Source organism: Bombina bombina, chromosome 5 (genome assembly GCF_027579735.1).
Source record: "Bombina bombina isolate aBomBom1 chromosome 5, aBomBom1.pri, whole genome shotgun sequence".
Lineage (NCBI taxonomy): Eukaryota > Metazoa > Chordata > Amphibia > Anura > Bombinatoridae > Bombina > Bombina bombina.
This window is the reverse complement of record NC_069503.1, coordinates 82,132,546-82,154,000: the sequence shown is the minus strand read 5'-3', so window position 1 is coordinate 82,154,000 and position 21,455 is coordinate 82,132,546. Positions and strand designations below refer to the sequence as shown.

The 21,455-nt window shown below is 43.1% G+C and overlaps 1 protein-coding gene across 1 annotated transcript in view; it reads left to right on the top strand.

The window, feature by feature from the left end:
• Nucleotides 1-2,939: 2,939 nt before the first annotated feature.
• The window catches only part of LOC128661335 (uncharacterized), a 183,204-nt gene continuing 164,688 nt past the window's right edge, over nucleotides 2,940-21,455 (top strand). Inside the window, exons 1-2 of the mRNA XM_053715599.1 lie at nucleotides 2,940-4,008; nucleotides 4,487-4,594. Of these exons, the coding sequence (XP_053571574.1) occupies nucleotides 2,940-4,008; nucleotides 4,487-4,594 (1,177 nt within the window). The remainder of the gene's footprint in view (nucleotides 4,009-4,486; nucleotides 4,595-21,455) is intronic.

The window sequence follows — 21,455 nt, the reverse complement described above, 5'->3', positions numbered from 1 at the left end:
GACAATTCTCCTCTGAACAAGGAACATGACAACCCCAGACGATCGTTTCGGCCTCCTATGGGCCCTGTCAGTGAGGTGCAGCCACATTCCTCTAAGCACACTGGGCAAGAAGTCCACGTCTGGATTCCCCCATCACCCATAGGGAGACTTCCCTAGGGTCATATTAATTTGCATACAAAGAGAGAAGCGCTCTACCAGGAACGAACAACAGCTCATCAGCTAGTTCTATAGCGATTTACCACCCAGGAGCAGCATCTTTTAGACCAGCGTGCTTTACACAGAGTAAAACTTTTCTGAAGTATATCAGTCTGATCCCGCCAAGTAAGGTCACTCTAGCCCCGAAATACCAGGCAAATTTCCTCTGAACAAGGAACATGACAACCCCAGACGATCGTTTCGGCCTTCTATGGGCCCCATCAGTGAGGTGCAGCCACATTCCTCTAAGCACACTGGGCAAGGAGTCCACGTCTGGTTTCCCCCATCACCCATAGGGAGACTTCACTAGGGTCATATTAATTTCCATACGAAGAGAGAAGCGCACTACCAGGAACGAACAACAGCTCATCAGCTAGTTCTATGGGATTTACCACCCAGGAACAGCATCTTTTAGACCAGTGTGTTTTACACAGAGGAAAACTTTCCTGTAGTATATCAGTCTGAACTCGCCAAGTAAGGTCAGTCCAGCCCCGAAATATCAGGCAATTCTCCTCTGAACAAGGAACATGACAACCCCAGACGATCGTTTCGGCCTCCTATGGGCTCCGTCAGTGAGGTGCAGCCACATTCCTCTAAGCACACTGGGCAAGAAGTCCATGTCTGGATTCCCCCATCACCCATAGGGAGACTTCCCAGGGTCATATTAATTTGCATACAAAGAGAGAAGCGCTCTACCAGGAACGAACAACAGCTCATCAGCTAGTTCTATAGCGATTTACCACCCAGGAGCAGCATCTTTTAGACCAGCGTGCTTTACACAGAGTAAAACTTTTCTGAAGTATATCAGTCTGATCCCGCCAAGTAAGGTCACTCCAGCCCCGAAATACCAGGCAAATTTCCTCTGAACAAGGAACATGACAACCCCAGACGATCGTTTCGGCCTTCTATGGGCCCCATCAGTGAGGTGCAGCCACATTCCTCTAAGCACACTGGGCAAGGAGTCCACGTCTGGTTTCCCCCATCACCCATAGGGAGACTTCACTAGGGTCATATTAATTTCCATACGAAGAGAGAAGCGCACTACCAGGAACGAACAACAGCTCATCAGCTAGTTCTATGGGATTTACCACCCAGGAACAGCATCTTTTAGACCAGTGTGTTTTACACAGAGGAAAACTTTCCTGTAGTATATCAGTCTGAACTCGCCAAGTAAGGTCAGTCCAGCCCCAAAATACCAGGCAATTCTCCTCTGAACTAAGAACATGACAACCCCAGACGATCGTTTCGGCCTCCTATGGGCTCCGTCAGTGAGGTGCAGCCACATTCCTCTAAGCACACTGGGCAAGGAGTCCACATCTGGTTTCCCCCATCACCCATAGGGAGACTTCCCTAGGCTGTTTCCGGGTGGTAAATCGCCATAGAACTAGCTGATGAGCTGTTGTTCATTCCTGGTAAAGCTCTGCTCTTTTCGTATGCAAATTAATATGACCCTGGGAAGTCTCCCAATGGGTGATGGGGGAAACCAGACGTGGACTCCTTGCCCAGTGTGCTTAGAGGAATGTGGCTGCACCTCACTGACGAGGCCCATAGAAGGCCTAAACGATCGTCTGGGGTTGTCATGTTCCTTATTCAGAGGAGAATTGCCTGGTATTTCGGGGCTGGACTGAACTTACTTGGCGGGATCAGACTGATATACTTCAGGAAAGTTTTCCTCTGTGAAAAGCACACTGGTCTAAAAGAGGCTGCTTCCGGGTGGTAAATCGCCATAGAACTAGCTTATGTGCTGTTGTTCATTCCTGGTCGAGCTCTTCTCTCTTCGTATGTATATATATATATATATATATATATATACACAAAACAAAAAGAGAAGCAGTCAGCCAGGAATGAACAGCAGCATCAATAGCTTGTTCTATGGCCCGGTTACCACCTGGAACTGGAAGTAGCTTTTTTCTGCCCAATAGTGCTTTTCACAGAGGAAAACTTTCCTGTAGTTTATCAGTCTGATCCCGCCGACATGGTCAGTTCAGCCCCGAAATACCAGCCCTCTGAACAAGGAAAAGGCAACCCCAGACGATCATTTCAGCCTTCTGTGGGCCTCGTCAGTGAGGTGCAGCCATATTCCTCTAAGCACATTGGGCAAGGAGTCCATGTCTGGTTTCCCCCATCACCCTAAGAGAAAAAAGGGGTAACCAGACGTGGCCTCCTTGCACACTTGTCTTAGAGGGATGCAACTGCACCTCATTGACGAGGCCCATAGAGGCCGAATTGTACGTCTGGGGTTTGTTTGTTTTCCCTTGTTCAAAAGAGATTTGCCTGGAATTTCGGTGCTGGACTGTCATTTGGCAGGGTCAGACTGATATGCTATAGGAGATTTTACCTTTGTGAAAGGCATAGTGTGCAGAAAGAGTTTGTACCCTGGGAGTAAGGAGGGACTAAGCAAGGAAATATTTCCAGCTTCAGTTCTAAGCCTAGTTGAGTGCATCTCTATGTTTTTATTTTTATTTATATATATATATATATATATATATATATATATATATATATATATATATATATTTAATAATATATATTATATATATAGGGGTGGAAAAATATCACTATGGTTTACTAGTCAGGGCTTAAAAGCTACTTGCCTAGAGGTAAAAAGTTACAAGTCCACTCAATGTTAAACATAGGAAAAAGTCAATATATATATAATAATGTATCCAAAGTAGATATTTCTATTTATTTATTGTAAAATTTGATTTATTTATCTTTACTTACAGTCAAATATTACTACCACGATGCCGGACTGCTTTGTGAATGGGTGCCCAAGTACTACTAGAAGAGGAAAATCAAATCCTGCCGTTTCTCTTCACGTTTTTCCTAGAAGTGTTGACCGGATTAGACAATGGCTGAAACAAACTAAACAATATGAAGACAGATTAGAAGAGGTGGTTAAATTGGTATTTGAAACCAAAAGATATCGTATGTGTTCTTTGCATTTTACAGAGGATTCTTACTACACCCATGGTGTACGGAAGTATTTGAAAGATGATGCGCTTCCCACAAGATTTATTCACGTTGCAGTATCAACTCCATTTCCTTCTACATTTTCAACCACCAAGAGATCAACTCTATCTCAATTTCATAAACCGTCAACATCAATGAAAGCTCCTGATGTACCAGTTAAAGCTCCTGATGTACCGGCTACATCTGCGACAATTCAGGAAGATGTTCCTATAAAGAAAATGAAACTATCTCCAATACTAACAACTATAAGACCGAAAGTGATGACACCTGCAGAAATAACTAATTTACAAGTACTACAAATGTCTCATATACGCAGTATTCCTATACTAAAAGGCATTGAAAAATGCTCTGTGTGCGGACATTGTTTGAACAAACAGATGATTGATACAAGTACAATGACAGAGTTGAAGATTACAGAGGACAAGTCTACAGATTTTGACCGATTTTATTCAACACTCACAGCCAAAATACAAACTGGTAAAATGTTAGGTTTAAAAAATAAATCCACAAGTACTTCCGACTTTCTAAGAAAATCAGATAAGTATACATGGACTATGGGTGATGTAAGTTTAGATCCTCATCTGAGTATTTCTACAATTGATATAAAATCACTCCATAAACAGAGCACCAGTAGTACAGATAGACGCACAACTTCCACATCATCTGTGATAGCAATAGATAAAGAATCTTCAATAGATAAAGGAATTAAGATAGCCGAAGAAAGTAATATTTCATTAATCAAAAATATTGAAAAGGATCCACATGATCCCAGTTTCATTACAGACACAACAGCAGAATCTGAGGAAATTTTTTCTCAAGTGGAAGAAGCTACCCTGGAAGGTAAATTACAAAATATATATTGTCTCTGACTCTTGCCTTGATGAACTGCTAAAATTAATATCTTGCATTTCACAAACATCATGTTCAGTACCATTGTTGACCTTACAGAAACATTCTATTGGTACAGTGATTATTATAACTGGGGAATGTGAGGACGGACATTCTAGCACATTATGGCACAGTCCGCTAACAATAGGATGGATGCCCACAGGGAACATTTATTTTTGTGCATCTATTTTTTTCAGTAGTAACCTATATAATCAAGTAAATGAGCTAGCAAAATACCTGGGTTTACAGTCATTAGTAAACATTCTATTTACAAGTATCAATTACCTTTATCCAACTATAGATAATCACTGGAAAATAGAAAAAAAATCTACAATTTCCATCACAGTTACGGGTAACGGTCATTGCGCAATATAACAAGTCTTTCCCCACTGCTGGCTATATGTGATTGGTTACGATTTCTTGTTCTCAGGTTTTCCAGTGGTTGTACAGGAGCGGTTAGAGATTAAGAAAGAAAAGCCTGACATGGAGTATAATGCGACCACAATAAAGCGTGAAACTGGCACATTTACTGCTGATGGTGAGAAACTTGTTTTTTTTTTCTTTCTGATAATATCTTCCAGTTTCTCTACTGGAAACATTAAAAACCAAAAAAATTGGGAAAAAAATTGATATTTTGTATGGTATATTGTGCCAGCTTTTTTATAATGCCTTTGATTTATTAAAATAATAATGTAAATGCCAAAGAGTACTACTCAGCATGTGATATAAAACCATACTGGAAGCTCTGACAAGTTGAGGATAAAAGTGTAAAAGGTTTAGTTTGTATTAAGTATTTTAGGTTCTGTAAAGTAATGGGCACTGCCATGTTTAAATGTAAAGTTTCCCCTTATCTTTATCTTCTGCGGAGGATAATTAAGAAAAGATATAAAACAGACAATAACAGATACTGTGCAAGCAAGGCTATAAGTAAGGATTGTGAGACGAAACGCGTACGACAGGACAAGTGCTTGCAGAAATAGATTAAAAAAAAATATTGCCTTTTAGCCACAATAAATTTATATCTTTGTATGACTCTGTTTTTACCTTCTAGGCTGTGTTGAAATCCTGTTAGATTGCTTGATCTATCCTATGTTCCACCCAGCCTTATTTATAAAGTCTCTTATATCTGTACGTAATTGCCCTCAATAGCAGACATAGATGAGGGGAAAACAAGATCAAGCACAGAGTCACACATTACTTTATAGAACCAACAAGTACAAAGTTATAGTACAGGAGAAAGGGTCACAAAATAAATAATGAAAGTATATTGCAAAGATTTTTATAAGTACACATAATTACATTTTATGTTACAATCTCATACTGTTTGATAACCATTTAATGTACTTTAGATAACACATAGGGGTCTATTTATCAAAGCGTCAATCTCAGTGCATTCGACAGTATTTTTCACCTAATCTAGGAAGAAGGTTGGTCTTCAGACTTCTTAGGAATTCTAGCCTAATTAAGCCTTTTCAAGGTTTCTCAATCTAAACTTCTCTAACTGCTGTTCTGGATTATAAATTCCTCCAATTCCTCCAACCTCCCTGAATTTCGGATTGCAAGAGGTTCAACACACAGCTAACTTTTTCCTTTAGAATCAACTGTTTCCCTAACAAGACGCTGTGTGAGCCGTTACACGATACGGACCGCTGCTCTCAGCCTGTCTGGTTCTCACTAACACACCCATCTCCTCCGCAGCTTGTTGTAATTCTTCTCAGCGTTACCAGCCTGTCAGTTTCCTGCTCCTTCTGGCAAACAATTTCACAGCCTGAAACGGCTAGCGGTTGCTCTCTGCTTGTCAGTCTCCAACTTCACACTGACACTCAACATCGCAGCGTGTATCTGCTTAACCCTTGCATGTTTGCCTGTCAGCTCTGAGTTGTGCTCATCCCGAGAGATCTGCCAAGTAATACATTTTAACCAGTCACTTCAGTACTCTTAACCTTTGCACAGCTATCCAGCATAGCCTGCTGATTTAAGAGCCACTAACAAGGTTGAATGCTTAAGTTATGCTGATGAAACAGCAAGGACTCTCTATGCCGTTAACTCCTGTCAGTATATTCTGATTAGGAGATTCATTCTCAATAAGAGATAAGTAAATAAAACATATCCTGCCTAGTACTTGTTACATTGTGTACGACAACATTGTAACTTAATACAGAGGCATACATATACAATTTAACTCATTAAGTGCAGTTGTGATCCAAAAGATACCAAACTACTTCGAGTTCTTACATAATACTGAAGCCTCAAAAATGGATCCAGCACAGTTGCCTCAAGTTGTTTATGCACTTTCACAAAGAGTTGATCAATTGAGCCAAGGGCTCAGAGAACTACAGGTACATAATGAAAGCTTAAGTGGAATAATAAAGGACGCAATGGCTACTAAACCATCAGCTATGGATAACACCCCTGAACCCCAAGTGTCCATGCCTGACAAATTTTCAGGAGACAGGGCTTTATTCACACAATTTAAGAATTCTTGTAACCTATTATTCAGCCTCAAACCCAAGACATACTCCACCGAACGTGTCAAGGTGCTGGGCGTAATCTCCTTCCTCAGAGGAGAACCTAGACTTTGGGCTGACTCCTTCTTTGAAAAAGACCATCCTATTCTCGCATCTTTAGAAGACTTCTTCAATGAGATGGGAGTTCTATATCAAGATGCAAATAAACAGCTTACCGAAGAAACCAAAATAAGGTCACTAAACAGGGTAAAAAACCTTTTGAAGACGATCTCACAGATTTTAAGCAATATTCTAAGGATACAGAGTGGAGTGATATTGCACTGAAAAACCAGTATCGCTTAGGGTTATCAGAGTCAGTCAAAGATGAACTGGCCCGTACTGACCTCCCCAAAACCCTAGAGGGCCTGATTTCTTTAAGCATACAAATTGACAGAAGGTTAAGGGAGAGAAAGAACGAGAGACAAGGCTCAGAACCTATCAGTAGATCATCATCCTCTTACCAGAAACCTTCTACCTCTCAATCTCCTGAACCTATGGATCTAGGATTCACCAAAGGACCCCTACAGCCTGAGGAAAGGAACTGCAGATGCATAAAAAATTTCTGCATGTACTGTGCATCCAGCTTACATGCAGTTAAAGACTGTCCCATCTTGCAAAGACAGAAAAGGTGTAAGTGTACATCAAATACAACCTGCTTAACTACTAAAATTAAACATGTCGCTTACTGTTCCGTATCTCTTTTGTTACAGTGGGATCATCATCAAATCCACAGTGAAGCAATCATAGACTCTGGAGCTCACACCTGTTTCATTGATTCTGTCCTTGTGAAAGAAAATAAAATTCCCACTGTTTTGATAGCAAAACCAGTCTCCATTAGAGTTATTGATGGGTCCTTAATCAATACAGGGCCTATAACCCATCAAACCATACCCCTTAAGGTTACCACTTTATCAGCTCATGTAGAATACATTTCCTTTGATGTAATTTCTTCACCTTTATTCCCTTTAGTGCTTGGGTTGCAGTGGTTGCAAACACATCAACCCACCATTCTCTCACCTGGAGGTACAGTTCTCTTCTGACTACTGTAAGAACACCTGCTTCCCACATCCTAGTATATGCCAAACGACGGAAGAACCGTTACCACCTGAATATCAGGATTTTCAAGACGTGTTCAGTAAAAAGGAGGCTGAAAGTCTTCCACCTCATCAACATTATGACTGTCCAATTGAGCTTACGCAAGGGGTTTATACACCCGTCTACTTCTCCAGCAGGAGCAGGTATGTTTTTTGTTAGGAATAAGGATCACTCCCTTAGACCTAGATTTCAGGGAACTCAATAAAAGGACAGTTAAAAATCGTTACCCTCTGCCCATAATTCCGGAACTTATAGAACGACTCAGTCATGCTAAAATCTACACCAAGTTGGACCTTAGAGGCGCGTACAATCTAATACGAATCCGAAAAAGGGACGAATGGCTCAAGGCGTTCAGAACACGTTATGGCTTGTATGAGTACAACGTGATGCCATTCGGACTCTGTAACGCTCAGGCTACTTTCCAATACCTCATCAACGACATTTTCTGGGATCTATTGGACGTCTGCGTTGTGGTATACTTGGATGATATCCTTGTTTACTCTGACAACCTGGAGGATCACAAAAAACATGTTCGATGGGTACTTACTCGTCTTCGACACCATCACCTCTACGCCAAGCTTGAAAAATGTCTCTTCCATTTGACAGAAATAACCTTCCTAGATTACACAATCAGTCCAAGAGGAATAGAGATGGATAATATGAAGGTAGACACGATAAGGTACTGGCCAGTACCCACCTCGAAAAAGGATCTACAGAGATTCCTAGGTTTCTCAAACTACTACAGGAAATTCATAAAAAACTTCTCTTCCATCACTAAACCTCTAACTTCTCTAACAAGTGTTAATACTCCGTTCGTTTGGACCCCTGAAAAACAAAACATTTTCATATCATTAAAAGAAAAGTTTACTCAAGCCCCTATCTTACATTTTCCAGATCCTGAAAGCCAATACATCCTCGAAGTTGATGCATCTGACTATGCCATTAGCTCTATTCTTTCCCAACGTAAAACACCAAATACTCCAATTCATCCTGTGGCGTACTACTCCAGAGTAATGACCCCCCCCCGAATTCAACTATCCCATCGGAGAAAAGGAGTTATTAGTGATTAAGACTTCCCTTGAACACTGGAGACATCATCTAGAAGGGACTAAATATCCCATATTGATCTACACAGATCACAAAAATCTCGAATACTTACAGACCAACAGAACTCTTTTAGCCCGACAATTAAGGTGGAGCCTCTTCCTCTCCAGATTCCAGTTTCATATAACGTACAGACCTGGAAGTAAGAACGGTAAGGCTGATGCCCTCTCAAGGAAGGATAAAAGGCCTTTTACGTATAACCAACCAAGAACAGTCATTCCTTTGAAACAGATTATTGCCCTATCGCCAAGTTATCCAGTACACTTGAAACAAGCTCAAGAAGAAGACTCAGAAATTCCTTCACTAGATCTCGAACTAGGAGATGATGGACTCTACTATCACAAGAAAAGGCTTTATGTACCTCCTTCTTTACATTCTACCATTCTACGAGAACATCACGACTCACCAATGACAAGGCATCATAGAGTTAACAAAACTATTGACTTAATTACTCAGACTTACTGGTAGCCATCCATAAGAAATTCAGTCAAGCAGTATGTTCTTTCATGCTATACCTGTTCGGTCTCCAAGACTGAAAGACAACCTACTTTTGGCCTCCTGTTACCACTTCAGATTCCAGACAGACCTTGGCAAATGAGTGGAATGGACTTTATAGTCGACCTACCGAATTCCAACGACCACAACTAAGATGGCTCACTTCTTGCCCTATCATAAGCTTCCTACCTCCTCAGAAACAGCCATGTTATTCCTTAACAACATCATCAAGCTGCATGGAATGCCACAGATAATAATAACTGACAGAGGGACACAATTCACCTTTCGTTTCTGGAGACAGTTATGCAAAACTATGCAAGTTACTCCACATCATTCCATCCACAGACCAACGGTCAAACTGAAAGAGTTAACCAATGGCTGGAACAATACATCAGATGCTACTGCTCACACCAACATCCCTTTGGTATCATAACTTACCCATGGCAGAGTACGCCTACAATAACTCGGTCAGTTCTACAACACATAAGACACCATTCTATTCAAATTATGGATTTTACCCTAATTTCCAACTTCATCCACAAACCGACACCACCTGTCCACAGGTGGATGACGTCACTAATACCTTCCTAGAACTTTTCCATCACTTTAAAGTGAATATTGCCATTGCTCAGGAACGACAAAGAAATTATTACAATACCAGAAGACAGCCACCACCCATTTATTGTAGGAGACAAAGTTTGGTTGTCTACAAAAAATATTAAACTCAAAACTCCTAGTAAAAAGCTCAGCACAGCCTACATCGGACCATTCCAGATATCAAAGGTTGTGAACGATAACGCTATAACCCTCACATTACCTCCAAGCTATCGTTTACATCCCACCTTTCACGTCTCCCTTTTTAAGCCATTCCGTGAAACTAGATAAGCTGGGACTTTTCTACCCCCTGAAAGTCTATCCGACTCTGATCAGGAATATGAGGTTGACTATATCCTAGATTCACTCATCTGTAAAGGGGTACTCCAATACTTGATACATTGGAAGGGCTATGATATTGACGAGGACTCCTGGGAACCCTCCTCGAATATTCAAGCACCTCGACTGATATCTTTATTCCATAGACGTCATCCGGAACGACCAAGGTTTGTAGCTACTGGGCAGCTACCCTGAGGATGGGGGTGTCACAAATATCTCAGGATTCAACTGCTAAGGAGTTAACTTTGTGTAGCTTGCACTCAAAACAGTTATTTGTTTTCAAGAAGAATTGTGTTTGTATTTTCTTTGAAGTGCCAGAACCCCCTAAATAGCCACCAAATGTTAGTGTGTATGCATTGAGTCATAAAGTCACAGAGATACACAGGATAAAGTTTATGGCTTAAGCTGTCAATAGAATGCCTGATGCAAAACAGGCCCTTCATTACAAAAACTGACCAGGTCACTGACAGGACATTGGTATATTATGTACATATGTGGTTAAAACTGTTATAACCTAAAGTAAGGTAAATATGACAACCTATGGCATATTTGATATCAAAAGGATTCTCCCAATAAAACTAAAAGGTTCTAAATATGTAAATATAGAAATTTCTTACCTAGCAGGAATGATAATGGATTGTATAAATTCAGGCAAGAAATTAGTCTATTGAAGGTTGTAAAGACAGGGGGGTTTCTTAGCCGGCCCAGGAGGGTGTGGTTAAGCAACCTGATCTCTGAAAAGTAGGGTTTAAGAATCTTATTTTTTAACAATAAGATTGTCATTCTTACAAGGGGAGCTGCTGTACAGAAGTAAGGAGCCATCATTTTCATGCCAGCCCCTGGCGCATATCTTGAAGACTAGGAAAGTATTCAATTCTGTTTTTCTCCTTTTTATTTTAAAATACTGTTTGCGTGTGTAATTTTATTTGTAACAACTTTTTATTAATAATGCATTGTGCATAATATTTTTGGCATAATAAATAATTCCTTTATTAAGTTTGGCCTTTGTCTAATAATTGAACCACGTTACTGAAAGAGACTGGAATATTAGAACTGTATAATTTTAGGTTATTTTCTGCTAAATTGTATTTCTAGAGTTAATGTGTAAAGTCTGGGGTTTTCCTTAAGATTTTCCCTTTAATAAATTTTAAGTGGTGGCAGCATTTGAGCTATAGGATTTATAGTTTATTGTGGGTGGCATTGGAAAGGGAGTGTTGGGCATTTCTCTTACGTCTAGTACAGATTAAGGGAGTGCGAATTAACTCTTGCACCCACTAAACTGAATCACAAGCTTGCCTGGTGTGGCTAGATTGTGACGTATAGGTGACAGAAAAGGGGGCTGAAAACCCATTCTGTGCCAAATAAGTGACTGGCGCAGGGTTGGATAACCTTGGTTCGTCACAAATTGGTGGGCAGCGGTGTAGATAATTTTTTTTATTATTAGATTTTAGTGCTTGTGGATTTGCTAGTGTGAAAATCCCGGTACTAAAAGAAATTGTTTCTTACAATTTCCAAAGGCTAAAACTCAGTGCATTATATAGTCACACATTGCAAACAGTCCCCTTCCCTATTCTCTGTTTTTCTTTTCTATTTTATTTTTGCTATGGAGGCATACGAGCAGCGATCTAAAGAGGCACTTATACTCCTATGCCAGGAGCGGGATATTCCAATACGTTCAAAGAACAAAGATTTACTAATACAAGCTCTTGTTGAATATGATAACAGCCAAATCACACCAGTTGAAGTCCCAGGAGAGATGTCTGCAGCTGTGGGCGGTGATGCATCAGGATCTGGGGATCCATTGGACTGTTATTTGCAAACTGTTCTTAAGCATATGGGCTCAGTGGATGCAAGTTTGCGCATGGAACTGATTACAAAGTTTTATGAACAACAGGCTGCCGTAGCTGAGAGAGAGGCTCTGGCAGCTGAAAGACAGGCGGCTGAACGACAGGCGGAGAGAGAGTATCAGCTACAGCTTGCACGGTTGGAGAGAGGGATGGTCTCACCTGTTGTTAGTGAACCTAGAGACCCCCCTGCTCCCAGAGTGCGTGCAGAGAATTTTCCCACCCTGGAGAAAGATGGAGATGTGGATGTTTTCCTGCGTAGCTTTGAGAAAGTTTGCAGACAGTTCCAGTTGCCAAGGGAGCAGTGGGCCAAGTACCTTACCCCTGGCCTGAAAGGCCCTGCACTGGAGGCGTTTGCTGAACTACCCCCAGAGTTTGATCAGGACTATGATTCCATTAAAGCTGCACTACAGAGGAGATACAATCTTACTCCTGAAGTTTACCGAAAGAAATTCCGTTCTCTGCAGAAAGGTTTGTCAGAGAGCTATATTACAGCTGTTGGGAACTTGAGGACAGCCTTTAAACAGTGGGTCAGAGGATTAAAAGTTGCCACTAGGGAGGAGCTGGAAGATTTGATTGTAAAGGAGCAATTTAGAAGCCCATAACAGCATTGGAAGCTGGCGAGCTGGCTGATTTTTTACACAGCTAACAGGTCTCCAGAGAATGGGAGGAAATCCTTTTCTAAGGGGGGATCCACCTGTAAAGGAGCTGCTGCACGACCCCCCTTCACAAAACCTGCTGTGCCTTTATCCAGTGTGTCTGCTCCCTCTGGGAAAGGAGGGGCGAGTGCTGCATCTGGGCAGGGGGATACCCCCAGATGTTTTGTTTGCAACAAAGTGGGCCACATCAGCTCCACTTGCCCAGAGAGGATTAACTTGGGGCAATCAGCTGGAGGGAGTAATCCCTCAGAAGTACCAGCATCTGTTTTGTTTGTTACCTGTCCAGAGGAAAACAACCATGAGAACTTGCAACCTGTGACTGTTGGAGATAAGGTAACCTTAGGGCTAAGGGACACAGGTGCAGAAGTGACTATGGTGCATCCAAAGCTAGTGAACTCTGAGAACATTATCCCTGGAAAGACTCTAGCAGTTAAAGGGATTGGGGGAATGAAACTTGCAGTGCCTATGGCACGTGTATATCTTGATTGGGGAGTGGGGAGAGGTTTAAGAAATGTGGGGGTATCTGAAAATATTCCTAATGATGTTTTACTGGGTACTGATTTGGGTAGATTGTTATCTCTTTATGTGCCTGACAATGCTACATGTGACCTAGTGACATTAGTTGCAGACCCTTATGTGGAAAGGGCTGTGTGTGAAAATGCTCAGAGACATTATGACCAGGAGGGAGGACAGAGTGCATGTGTGCGCAGGGCTGTGCCTGAACTGGGGGTGTCTGTGCTGAGAGGTGAATCTGTAAGACGAGAGACTGACTGGGGAGAACGACAGACAGACGGTGTGTGTCTTCCTGTACTTAAACCAGCAGTATCAGCAGAATTACCGTTAGCTGTACAGGGTGAGACTGATGGGGGAGAAAGGCAGATAGACTGTGTGGGTCTGTCTGTGCCTCAACCAAGTCTAGCTGTACGGGAAGAACTTGTCTGTGAGAGAAGGCAGATGAGGGGTGCGTGTCTGCCTGTGATTGAATCAGTGGATTCTATAGAAGGAGGTGAGATTGACGGGGTGACTGGGCCGCTGGATGATGTGTGCCAGTCTCTGCCAGGGACAATTCCGTACCCTGTGAAAAGACACAATAGTTGGGATAAATAGCAGAAGGAAGATGTGTGCTTGTCTGCACCAGTGTCAAAAGGACCCCAGATTCTGTGTGATTATGCAAAGTGGCAGACTGACTGTGAGAGAGAGCAGGGGGGCAAACTAGCCCACTCTATGACAGAAGCAGCAAAGCCACAGATTTCAGAGTGTGTGGGGGAGGAGGGTACAGCATACTCTTTGAGGGACCCCCAGAGTGAGTGTGAAAGATTGTGGGTGACAGAGACCCCAGTAACCTCAGCTGTGACCTATAAACAGACTGCACAGGCTAGGGGACAGAGACGGACACAGACTGCAGGCACAGGGGGGAGGAGTACAGAGAAGTGTATTTACACAGCCCCACAGTGCCATTCAGCAAATACACTGATAGATGTGCAGCATCAGTGTCCTCAGCAGGTTCAGCAGTTAGAACGCACAGTGAGGAGGAGGGGGGCAGTTAGTCAACCCCCTACCAACCATAACAGAGTGCAGGAGTACAGGAATTCTACTCCAGTGGGAGGGCAAGAGCCTATGGTAGTTAAGCAGCAACTGACAGCACACAATATGTTTAGAGAGCACACCATAGGTAGCAAGACACTAGGTTTCACAGGCACCTCTGTAACAGGGGATGATGTGTTATTCATGGATAAGATGCAAACCTTATTGGGGGAGGTACCTGCAAAACCCAGAGATGCCATATTCGCACAAAAACAGTTGCAGGAGTTTACTGCCAGAGAGGGAGTGTGTGAGATGGTCCATAATGTTCTTGTACTCACGCCCATGAGACAGAACAAACTAGAGGCTGCATGGGAGGGGCCCTGCAATATATTCAATCAGTTGGGTAGAGCAACTAGTGTGTTACTTTTAAAAGGAGGGCATCCTGCTGCCAAAGCTGCTAGGTGCAATCTGTCTGGCAATGGTGTTCTTACCGCAAGGGGAAGCTCCTTTTGATACGCATCGGGAGTGGCTCGTAGCCACCCCCTTTTGCGTCTCTTATTGGGGGAGGTGTCACAAATATCTCAGGATTCAACTGCTAAGGAGTTAACTTTGTGTAGCTTGCACTCAAAACAGTTATTTGTTTTCAAGAAGAATTGTGTTTGTATTTTCTTTGAAGTGCCAGAACCCCCTAAATAGCCACCAAATGTTAGTGTGTATGCATTGAGTCATAAAGTCACAGAGATACACAGGATAAAGTTTATGGCTTAAGCTGTCAATAGAATGCCTGATGCAAAACAGGCCCTTCATTACAAAAACTGACCAGGTCATTGACAGGACATTGGTATATTATGTACATATGTGGTTAAAACTGTTATAACCTAAAGGAAGGTAAATATGACAACCTATGGCATATTTGATATCAAAAGGATTCTCCCAATAAAACTAAAAGGTTCTAAATATGTAAATATAGAAATTTCTTACCTAGCAGGAATGATAATGGATTGTATAAATTCAGGCAAGAAATTAGTCTATTGAAGGTTGTAAAGACAGGGGGGTTTCTTAGCCCGCCCAGGAGGGTGTGGTTAAGCAACCTGATCTCTGAAAAGTAGGGTTTAAGAATCTTATTTTTTAACAATAAGATTGTCATTCTTACAAGGGGAGCTGCTGTACAGAAGTAAGGAGCCATCATTTTCATGCCAGCCCCTGGCGCATATCTTGAAGACTAGGAAAGTATTCAATTCTGTTTTTCTCCTTTTTATTTTAAAATACTGTTTGCGTGTGTAATTTTATTTGTAACAACTTTTTATTAATAATGCATTGTGCATAATATTTTTGGCATAATAAATAATTCCTTTATTAAGTTTGGCCTTTGTCTAATAATTGAACCACGTTACTGAAAGAGACTGGAATATTAGAACTGTATAATTTTAGGTTATTTTCTGCTAAATTGTATTTCTAGAGTTAATGTGTAAAGTCTGGGGTTTTCCTTAAGATTTTCCCTTTAATAAATTTTAAGTGGTGGCAGCATTTGAGCTATAGGATTTATAGTTTATTGTGGGTGGCATTGGAAAGGGAGTGTTGGGCATTTCTCTTACGTCTAGTACAGATTAAGGGAGTGCGAATTAACTCTTGCACCCACTAAACTGAATCACAAGCTTGCCTGGTGTGGCTAGATTGTGACCTATAGGTGACAGAAAAGGGGGCTGAAAACCCTTTCTGTGCCAAATAAGTGACTGGCGCAGGGTTGGATAACCTTGGTTCGTCACAGGGGGTATGTCATGGATTTGCTTATTGGTGTTCCTCCAACTCTCACTGTGCCTTTAATTATTTGAACTTGTTGTTCCTTCTAGTCTATTTAAGTATGGACATGCCCCTTCCACCCTGCTTCAGTATTTTTCACCTAATCTAGGAAGAAGGTTGCTCTTCTGACTTCTTAGGAATTCTAGCCTAATTAAGCCTTTTCAAGGATTCTCAATCTAAACTGCTCTAACTGCCGTTCTGGATTATAAATTCCTCCAATTCCTCCAACCTCCCTAAATTTCGGATTGCAAGAGGTTCAACACACAGCTAACCTTTTCCTTTAGAATCAGCTGTTTCCTTAACAAGGCGCTTTGTGAGCCGTTACACGATACGGACCGCTGCTCTCAGCCTGTCTGGTTCTCACTAACACACCCATCTCCTCCGCAGCTTGTTGTAATTCTTCTGAGTGTTACCAGCCTGTCAGTTTCCTGCTCCCTCTGGCAAACAATCTCACAGCCTGAAACGGCTAGCGGTTGCGCTCTGCTTGTCAGTCTCCAACTTCACACTGACACTCAACATTGCAGCGTGTATCTGCTTAACCCTTGCATGTTTGCCTGTCAGCTCTGAGTTGTGCTCATCCCGAGAGATCTGCCAAGTAATACATATTAACCAGTCACTTCAGTACTCTTAACCTATGCACAGCTATCCAGCATAGCCAGCATAGCCTGCTGATTTAAGAGCCAAGGTTGAATGCTTAAGTTATGCTGATGAAACAGCAAGGACTCTCTATGCCGTTAACTCCTCTCAGTATATTCTGATTAGGAGATTCATTTTCAATAAGAGATTAGTAAATAAAACATATCCTGCCTAGTACTTGTTACATTGTGTACGACAACATTGTAACTTAATACAGAGGCATACCTATACAATTTAACACAATAACTGCAGTTGTGATCCACAAGATACCGAACTACTTCGAGTTCTTACACTGTGTAACCCCTCCGGATTGCAATCTAATTTTAAAAACCACCCCTTCACAGGTGTTATAAAATGGGCTGGCATATAAGATGACATTTCTTACTGAAAAATAAATTCAAGAGAAGGAAGAAATACACTGAAAATAGCATGACAGTAAAGAGGTGATTTTAATTTCTGCTGTATTTGAATCATGACAGTTTAATGTTAGGTGGGCTATTCTTTTGAGCTATCAGTTTAAGATTATATTGAATCAAACATCAATTCGAATGTTAAAATCCTTGTCTAAAATATTACAGTGTGTGCCCTAATGTCAGCATCAATGTTTATCTTTAATACTAATTTCACATATACATACTTTAAAGTATAATACACAATGTAACAAATGGCACTTACAAGTTCTGATTAGTGATCAATGACACGAGTATCGAGCAATTTGATTCGTTAGTGATAGTTTAAAATGTATATTTGAATCAGATTGGCTGATTTCATAAATCATGTGATTATGCAAATTCCAATCAAAGGTGGTTGAAAAATTCACTAGTGTGTGGGTTGTTTAGGAATTTGCGTCATAATTGGTGCGAAAAGTGTTGCGTCAAAATTGGTGCGAAGCGGAGAGTATGACTTGTATTACATGGCTTAAACATGGTGCACATAGATTCCCCCCCCCCCCAAAAAAAGAAGATAGCTATATTATGTTGTGTATTTATTTCATTTTTATCTCTATATCTATTAGTGCGATACGTTTGGCGCAAAACTTTTCAGCAAATTTGTAGAAATAATATTGTCCCCTTGCTTTGTAATGAGAGACAAATTTGTAGCATAATCTATAAGTAGTAATTTATTTTTCATTTTTATTCCTATATCTACTAGTGCACCAAATGTGGAGCAATACTATTGTTTGATTTAGAAAGGGTATATAATTTTAATAGAGTTTCTAATTTACTTTTATTATGTAATATACTTCATTATCTTGCAGCTTTGAACATAAGCTTTCTGTGTTTTCAGACTCCCATTGACTTCTATGGCATCCTCGACCTCAAGGGTGGCAGATTGAAAACTAGGTACGCTGCGTCAGAATACACGCGAGCATACCTGTTAAATGGTTGATACAATTGGAAAAGGTTCAAATAGAGTCGAATCTGAATTAGAAACATCTGTAATGATTCAACCATCGATCTGAGTCGGATTGAGATCGCGAGATCGTATATTACGTCACAAATTTCAACATTTGCCAATCTTGACGCTTTGATAACTATGGCTGATCAATCTCGCCACAAATACGACGCGGAATTCAAGCGTATTTTCAGTTGACGCTTTGATAAATAGACCCCCATATACTTTTAGTTTTAGTTCGGGTGTCTAACTAAAGACGTTCTTATTTTCCAATGAGAAATCTGCTCCTATTTTAGTTTTTTTTCATACTCATAATGCCCCTTGGTATCTGCATAATATATTTTCTAATCCTTTAAGCCCATATGTAGTATAACAAGTCTTAAAATTACTATTTATGTCACGGATACCGGGCTGCAAGGGTTAAACCCCTACAACCTCACCCTTGTTGTTTCTCAGTGGTTTTGGGCTCCTCAGAGCAACCACCATCTCTGGAAGCTGTTTGTTTGCTTTGTGTTTGCTTGTTTTTGTGTTCAGAGAAGAGTTGGTTTATGACCAGGAAAACCCTCCTAAGCTGGCCGGGCTCCTGGAAATTCCGGTTGGCCGCCTCACAACTGATACCTGCCTAACCCCTCTCAGGTTGGCCATGCTCCTGTAACTCCTTTGGGAACCGGGGGTTTTGGACACCCCTAACCCTATAACTTCAACGGACTGTAACTCCGGTCCCCAGTAACGAATCATGCTGATTTTTGGACTGATTTTTGCATCTGGGGACCGAGAGATTTAAAATGACACCATGGAAGTGCCGCCGCTCCACCGGGATCACCCAGAAACCGCTAACCCTAGGTACTGGGATAATATGGGACTGTGGCTCCTATGGAGGTGCCGGGCTGTCTGGAGGGACGGGAATGGCGGGAAAATTGTGGGATTGTCCTGTGTGTTATCAAGATGAGCTGTGTGTATAAAAGGAGTGTATGTTTGCCAATAAAATCAGTTCTTATTTCACCTGAATGCTAGTCTGTCTAGTCATTTAGGTGGGCTCCTGCTAGAATCACTTTCCTGGGCTACATAGAAATCACTTTCCTGGGCTACATAGCAGCCTGTTCCAGGCAGAGGAAGGACACTCTGGCAGAGCTAGCTAGTCTGGGTAGCTGGAGTCTGCCACAGGGTGGGACCCTGAGTACTGGTGCTGTCGGGCATCAGGGGTGGCTACAGGCTGTGGTCACTTGCCAGCTACATAGCTGCAGTCAGCAGGGAGGAAGCAGGACCCGTTTGGCCGAGCTACCCAGTCGGGGTAGCCGGGGTATCTGTCACATTGGCTGGCAGCAGTGGGATCTGCTTCTTCCACACGATTCCTGCTGACAGAGAAGGGTCACAGTAGCTGGTAACTATGGAAGCCGAGTACCTAAGGAGAGTACAGGAGGCACTGACCCAGCTGGACGATGCTGGTTCTGAACTGGACCAGCTGAGCTGCAGGAGCATTGTCCGCTGGCAACTATGGAGGGAGAGGCTTAAACAAGAAAAGGATTGTGATGGAAAGGTCCTCCCCACAGCTGATGAGAGGTACTGGGTCCGGTGGGACTTGCAAGTGCTTTTCCTGGGAGAGCAGCCCATGGAGGACTGGCTATCGGATCTCGATCAACTGGTCCCGGCAGAGAGGTGGGTGGAGGATGGCTACCGGTACCTCCGATGGCTCGCTATGCAAGCACGGCCATGGCTGGAGGATTGCTCCCCCACAGAGGGCTTTGGCTTTGGCGGCCCTGGGTTACTATTGGAAAAGTTGACACAAGATCCAGAATTTGGGAGCAGGGCGAAACTGAGAGTAACGAACATTTACCTCTCCCGAGAGCAGCTGTTGGATATCTCGGGGGTACCCTGGCTGGTGTCTGATATGGTATCGCTTATTGTCCAAGAATGGGAACTGGAAGAGGCATACAAGAGGCTGCTAGACCGAGTTCTGCAGTATGCCACGGAGTCTGCACAGAGCTGTGGTGCAGCACTCTGGGAATCATGGAGGTCGCCCTCAGATGAGTGGCAACAGAGCATAAGAGACGACAAGCTGCTGGATACAGATCAGCAGCCTGGCCCCGAGCTTATAGACTTGGACAAGGGAGCCACCCCAGCAGAAGCGCTGGCAACAGGGCAGAGAGCCGCTGGCCTCTGCCCAGCACCTGTAACAGCTCCAGGAAACCAGGGAGAGGAGGAAGTCGTCCTCCCTCCCCTTACAGAGAACCCCTTGCAGGGAGAGATGGATGTCAATAACTCTCCCCAGCAGCAGAGCCAAGAGCAGGGTGGGAGTGGAGGTAGTCGTCCTCCCTCCCCGTAAACAGAACCCCTTTCTGGGAGAGGAGACAGTCGGTCTCTCTCCCCAACGGCAGAGCCACCCCCTGGGAGTGGAGGTAGTTGTCCTCCCTCCCCTTACAGAGAACCCCTTGCAGGGAGAGATGGATGTCAATAACTCTCCCCAGGAGCAGAACACCTTCCTGGGAGAGGAGACAGTCGGTCTCTCTCCCCAGCGGCAGAGCCAGGAGCTGGGAGAGGAGACAGTCGGTCTCTCTCCCCAGTGGCAGAGCCATCCCTTGGGAGTGGAGGTAGTCGTCCTCCCTCCCCGTAAACAGAACCCCTTCCTGGGAGAGGAGACAGTCGGTCTCTCTCCCAAGCGGCAGAGCCAGGAGCTGGGAGAGCAGACAGACAGTTTCTCTCCCCAGCGGCAGAGCCATCCCCTGGGAGTGGAGGTAGTCGTCCTCCCTCACCTTACAGAGAACCCCTTGCAGGGAGTGATGGATGTTAATAACTCTCCCCAGCAGCAGAACCCCTTCCTGGGAAAGGAGACAGTCGGTCTCTCTCTCCAGCGGCAAAGCCAGGAGCCGGGAGAGGAGACAGTCGGTCTCTCTCCCCAGCGGCAGAGCCATCCCCTGGGAGCGGAGGTAGTCGTCCTCCCTCCACGTAAGCAGAACCCCTTTCTGGGAGAGTAGATAGTCGGTTTCTCTCCCCAGCGGCAGATCCATCCTTCGGGAGCAGAGGTAGTCATTCTCCCTCCCCTTACAGAGAAGCCCTTGCAGGGAGAGACGGGTATGGATATCTCTCTCCAGCGGCTGAATCCCTTTCTGGGAGAGGAGACAGTTGGTCTCTCTCCCCAGTGACAGCACAGTTTCCCATGGAGTGGAGGGTGCAGTCCTCCCTCCCCAGCGGTAGATATCCTCCTCGGGAGAAGAGACAGACAGTCTCTCCCCTCAGTAGCTTGACAGGGTCTCTACCATTTTCTTGTCCCGGAGTATTTCTCACCGGGGGCAGGCGTTGCATTGGGCAAGGAGGATTTAAGCTTATGCAGTTGGTGCCACATGTTTGGGCACCCGAGCTTTGCCTGCCCACCAAGAAGCAACCTCCCCCTCCAGTTTGGGGTGCGAATA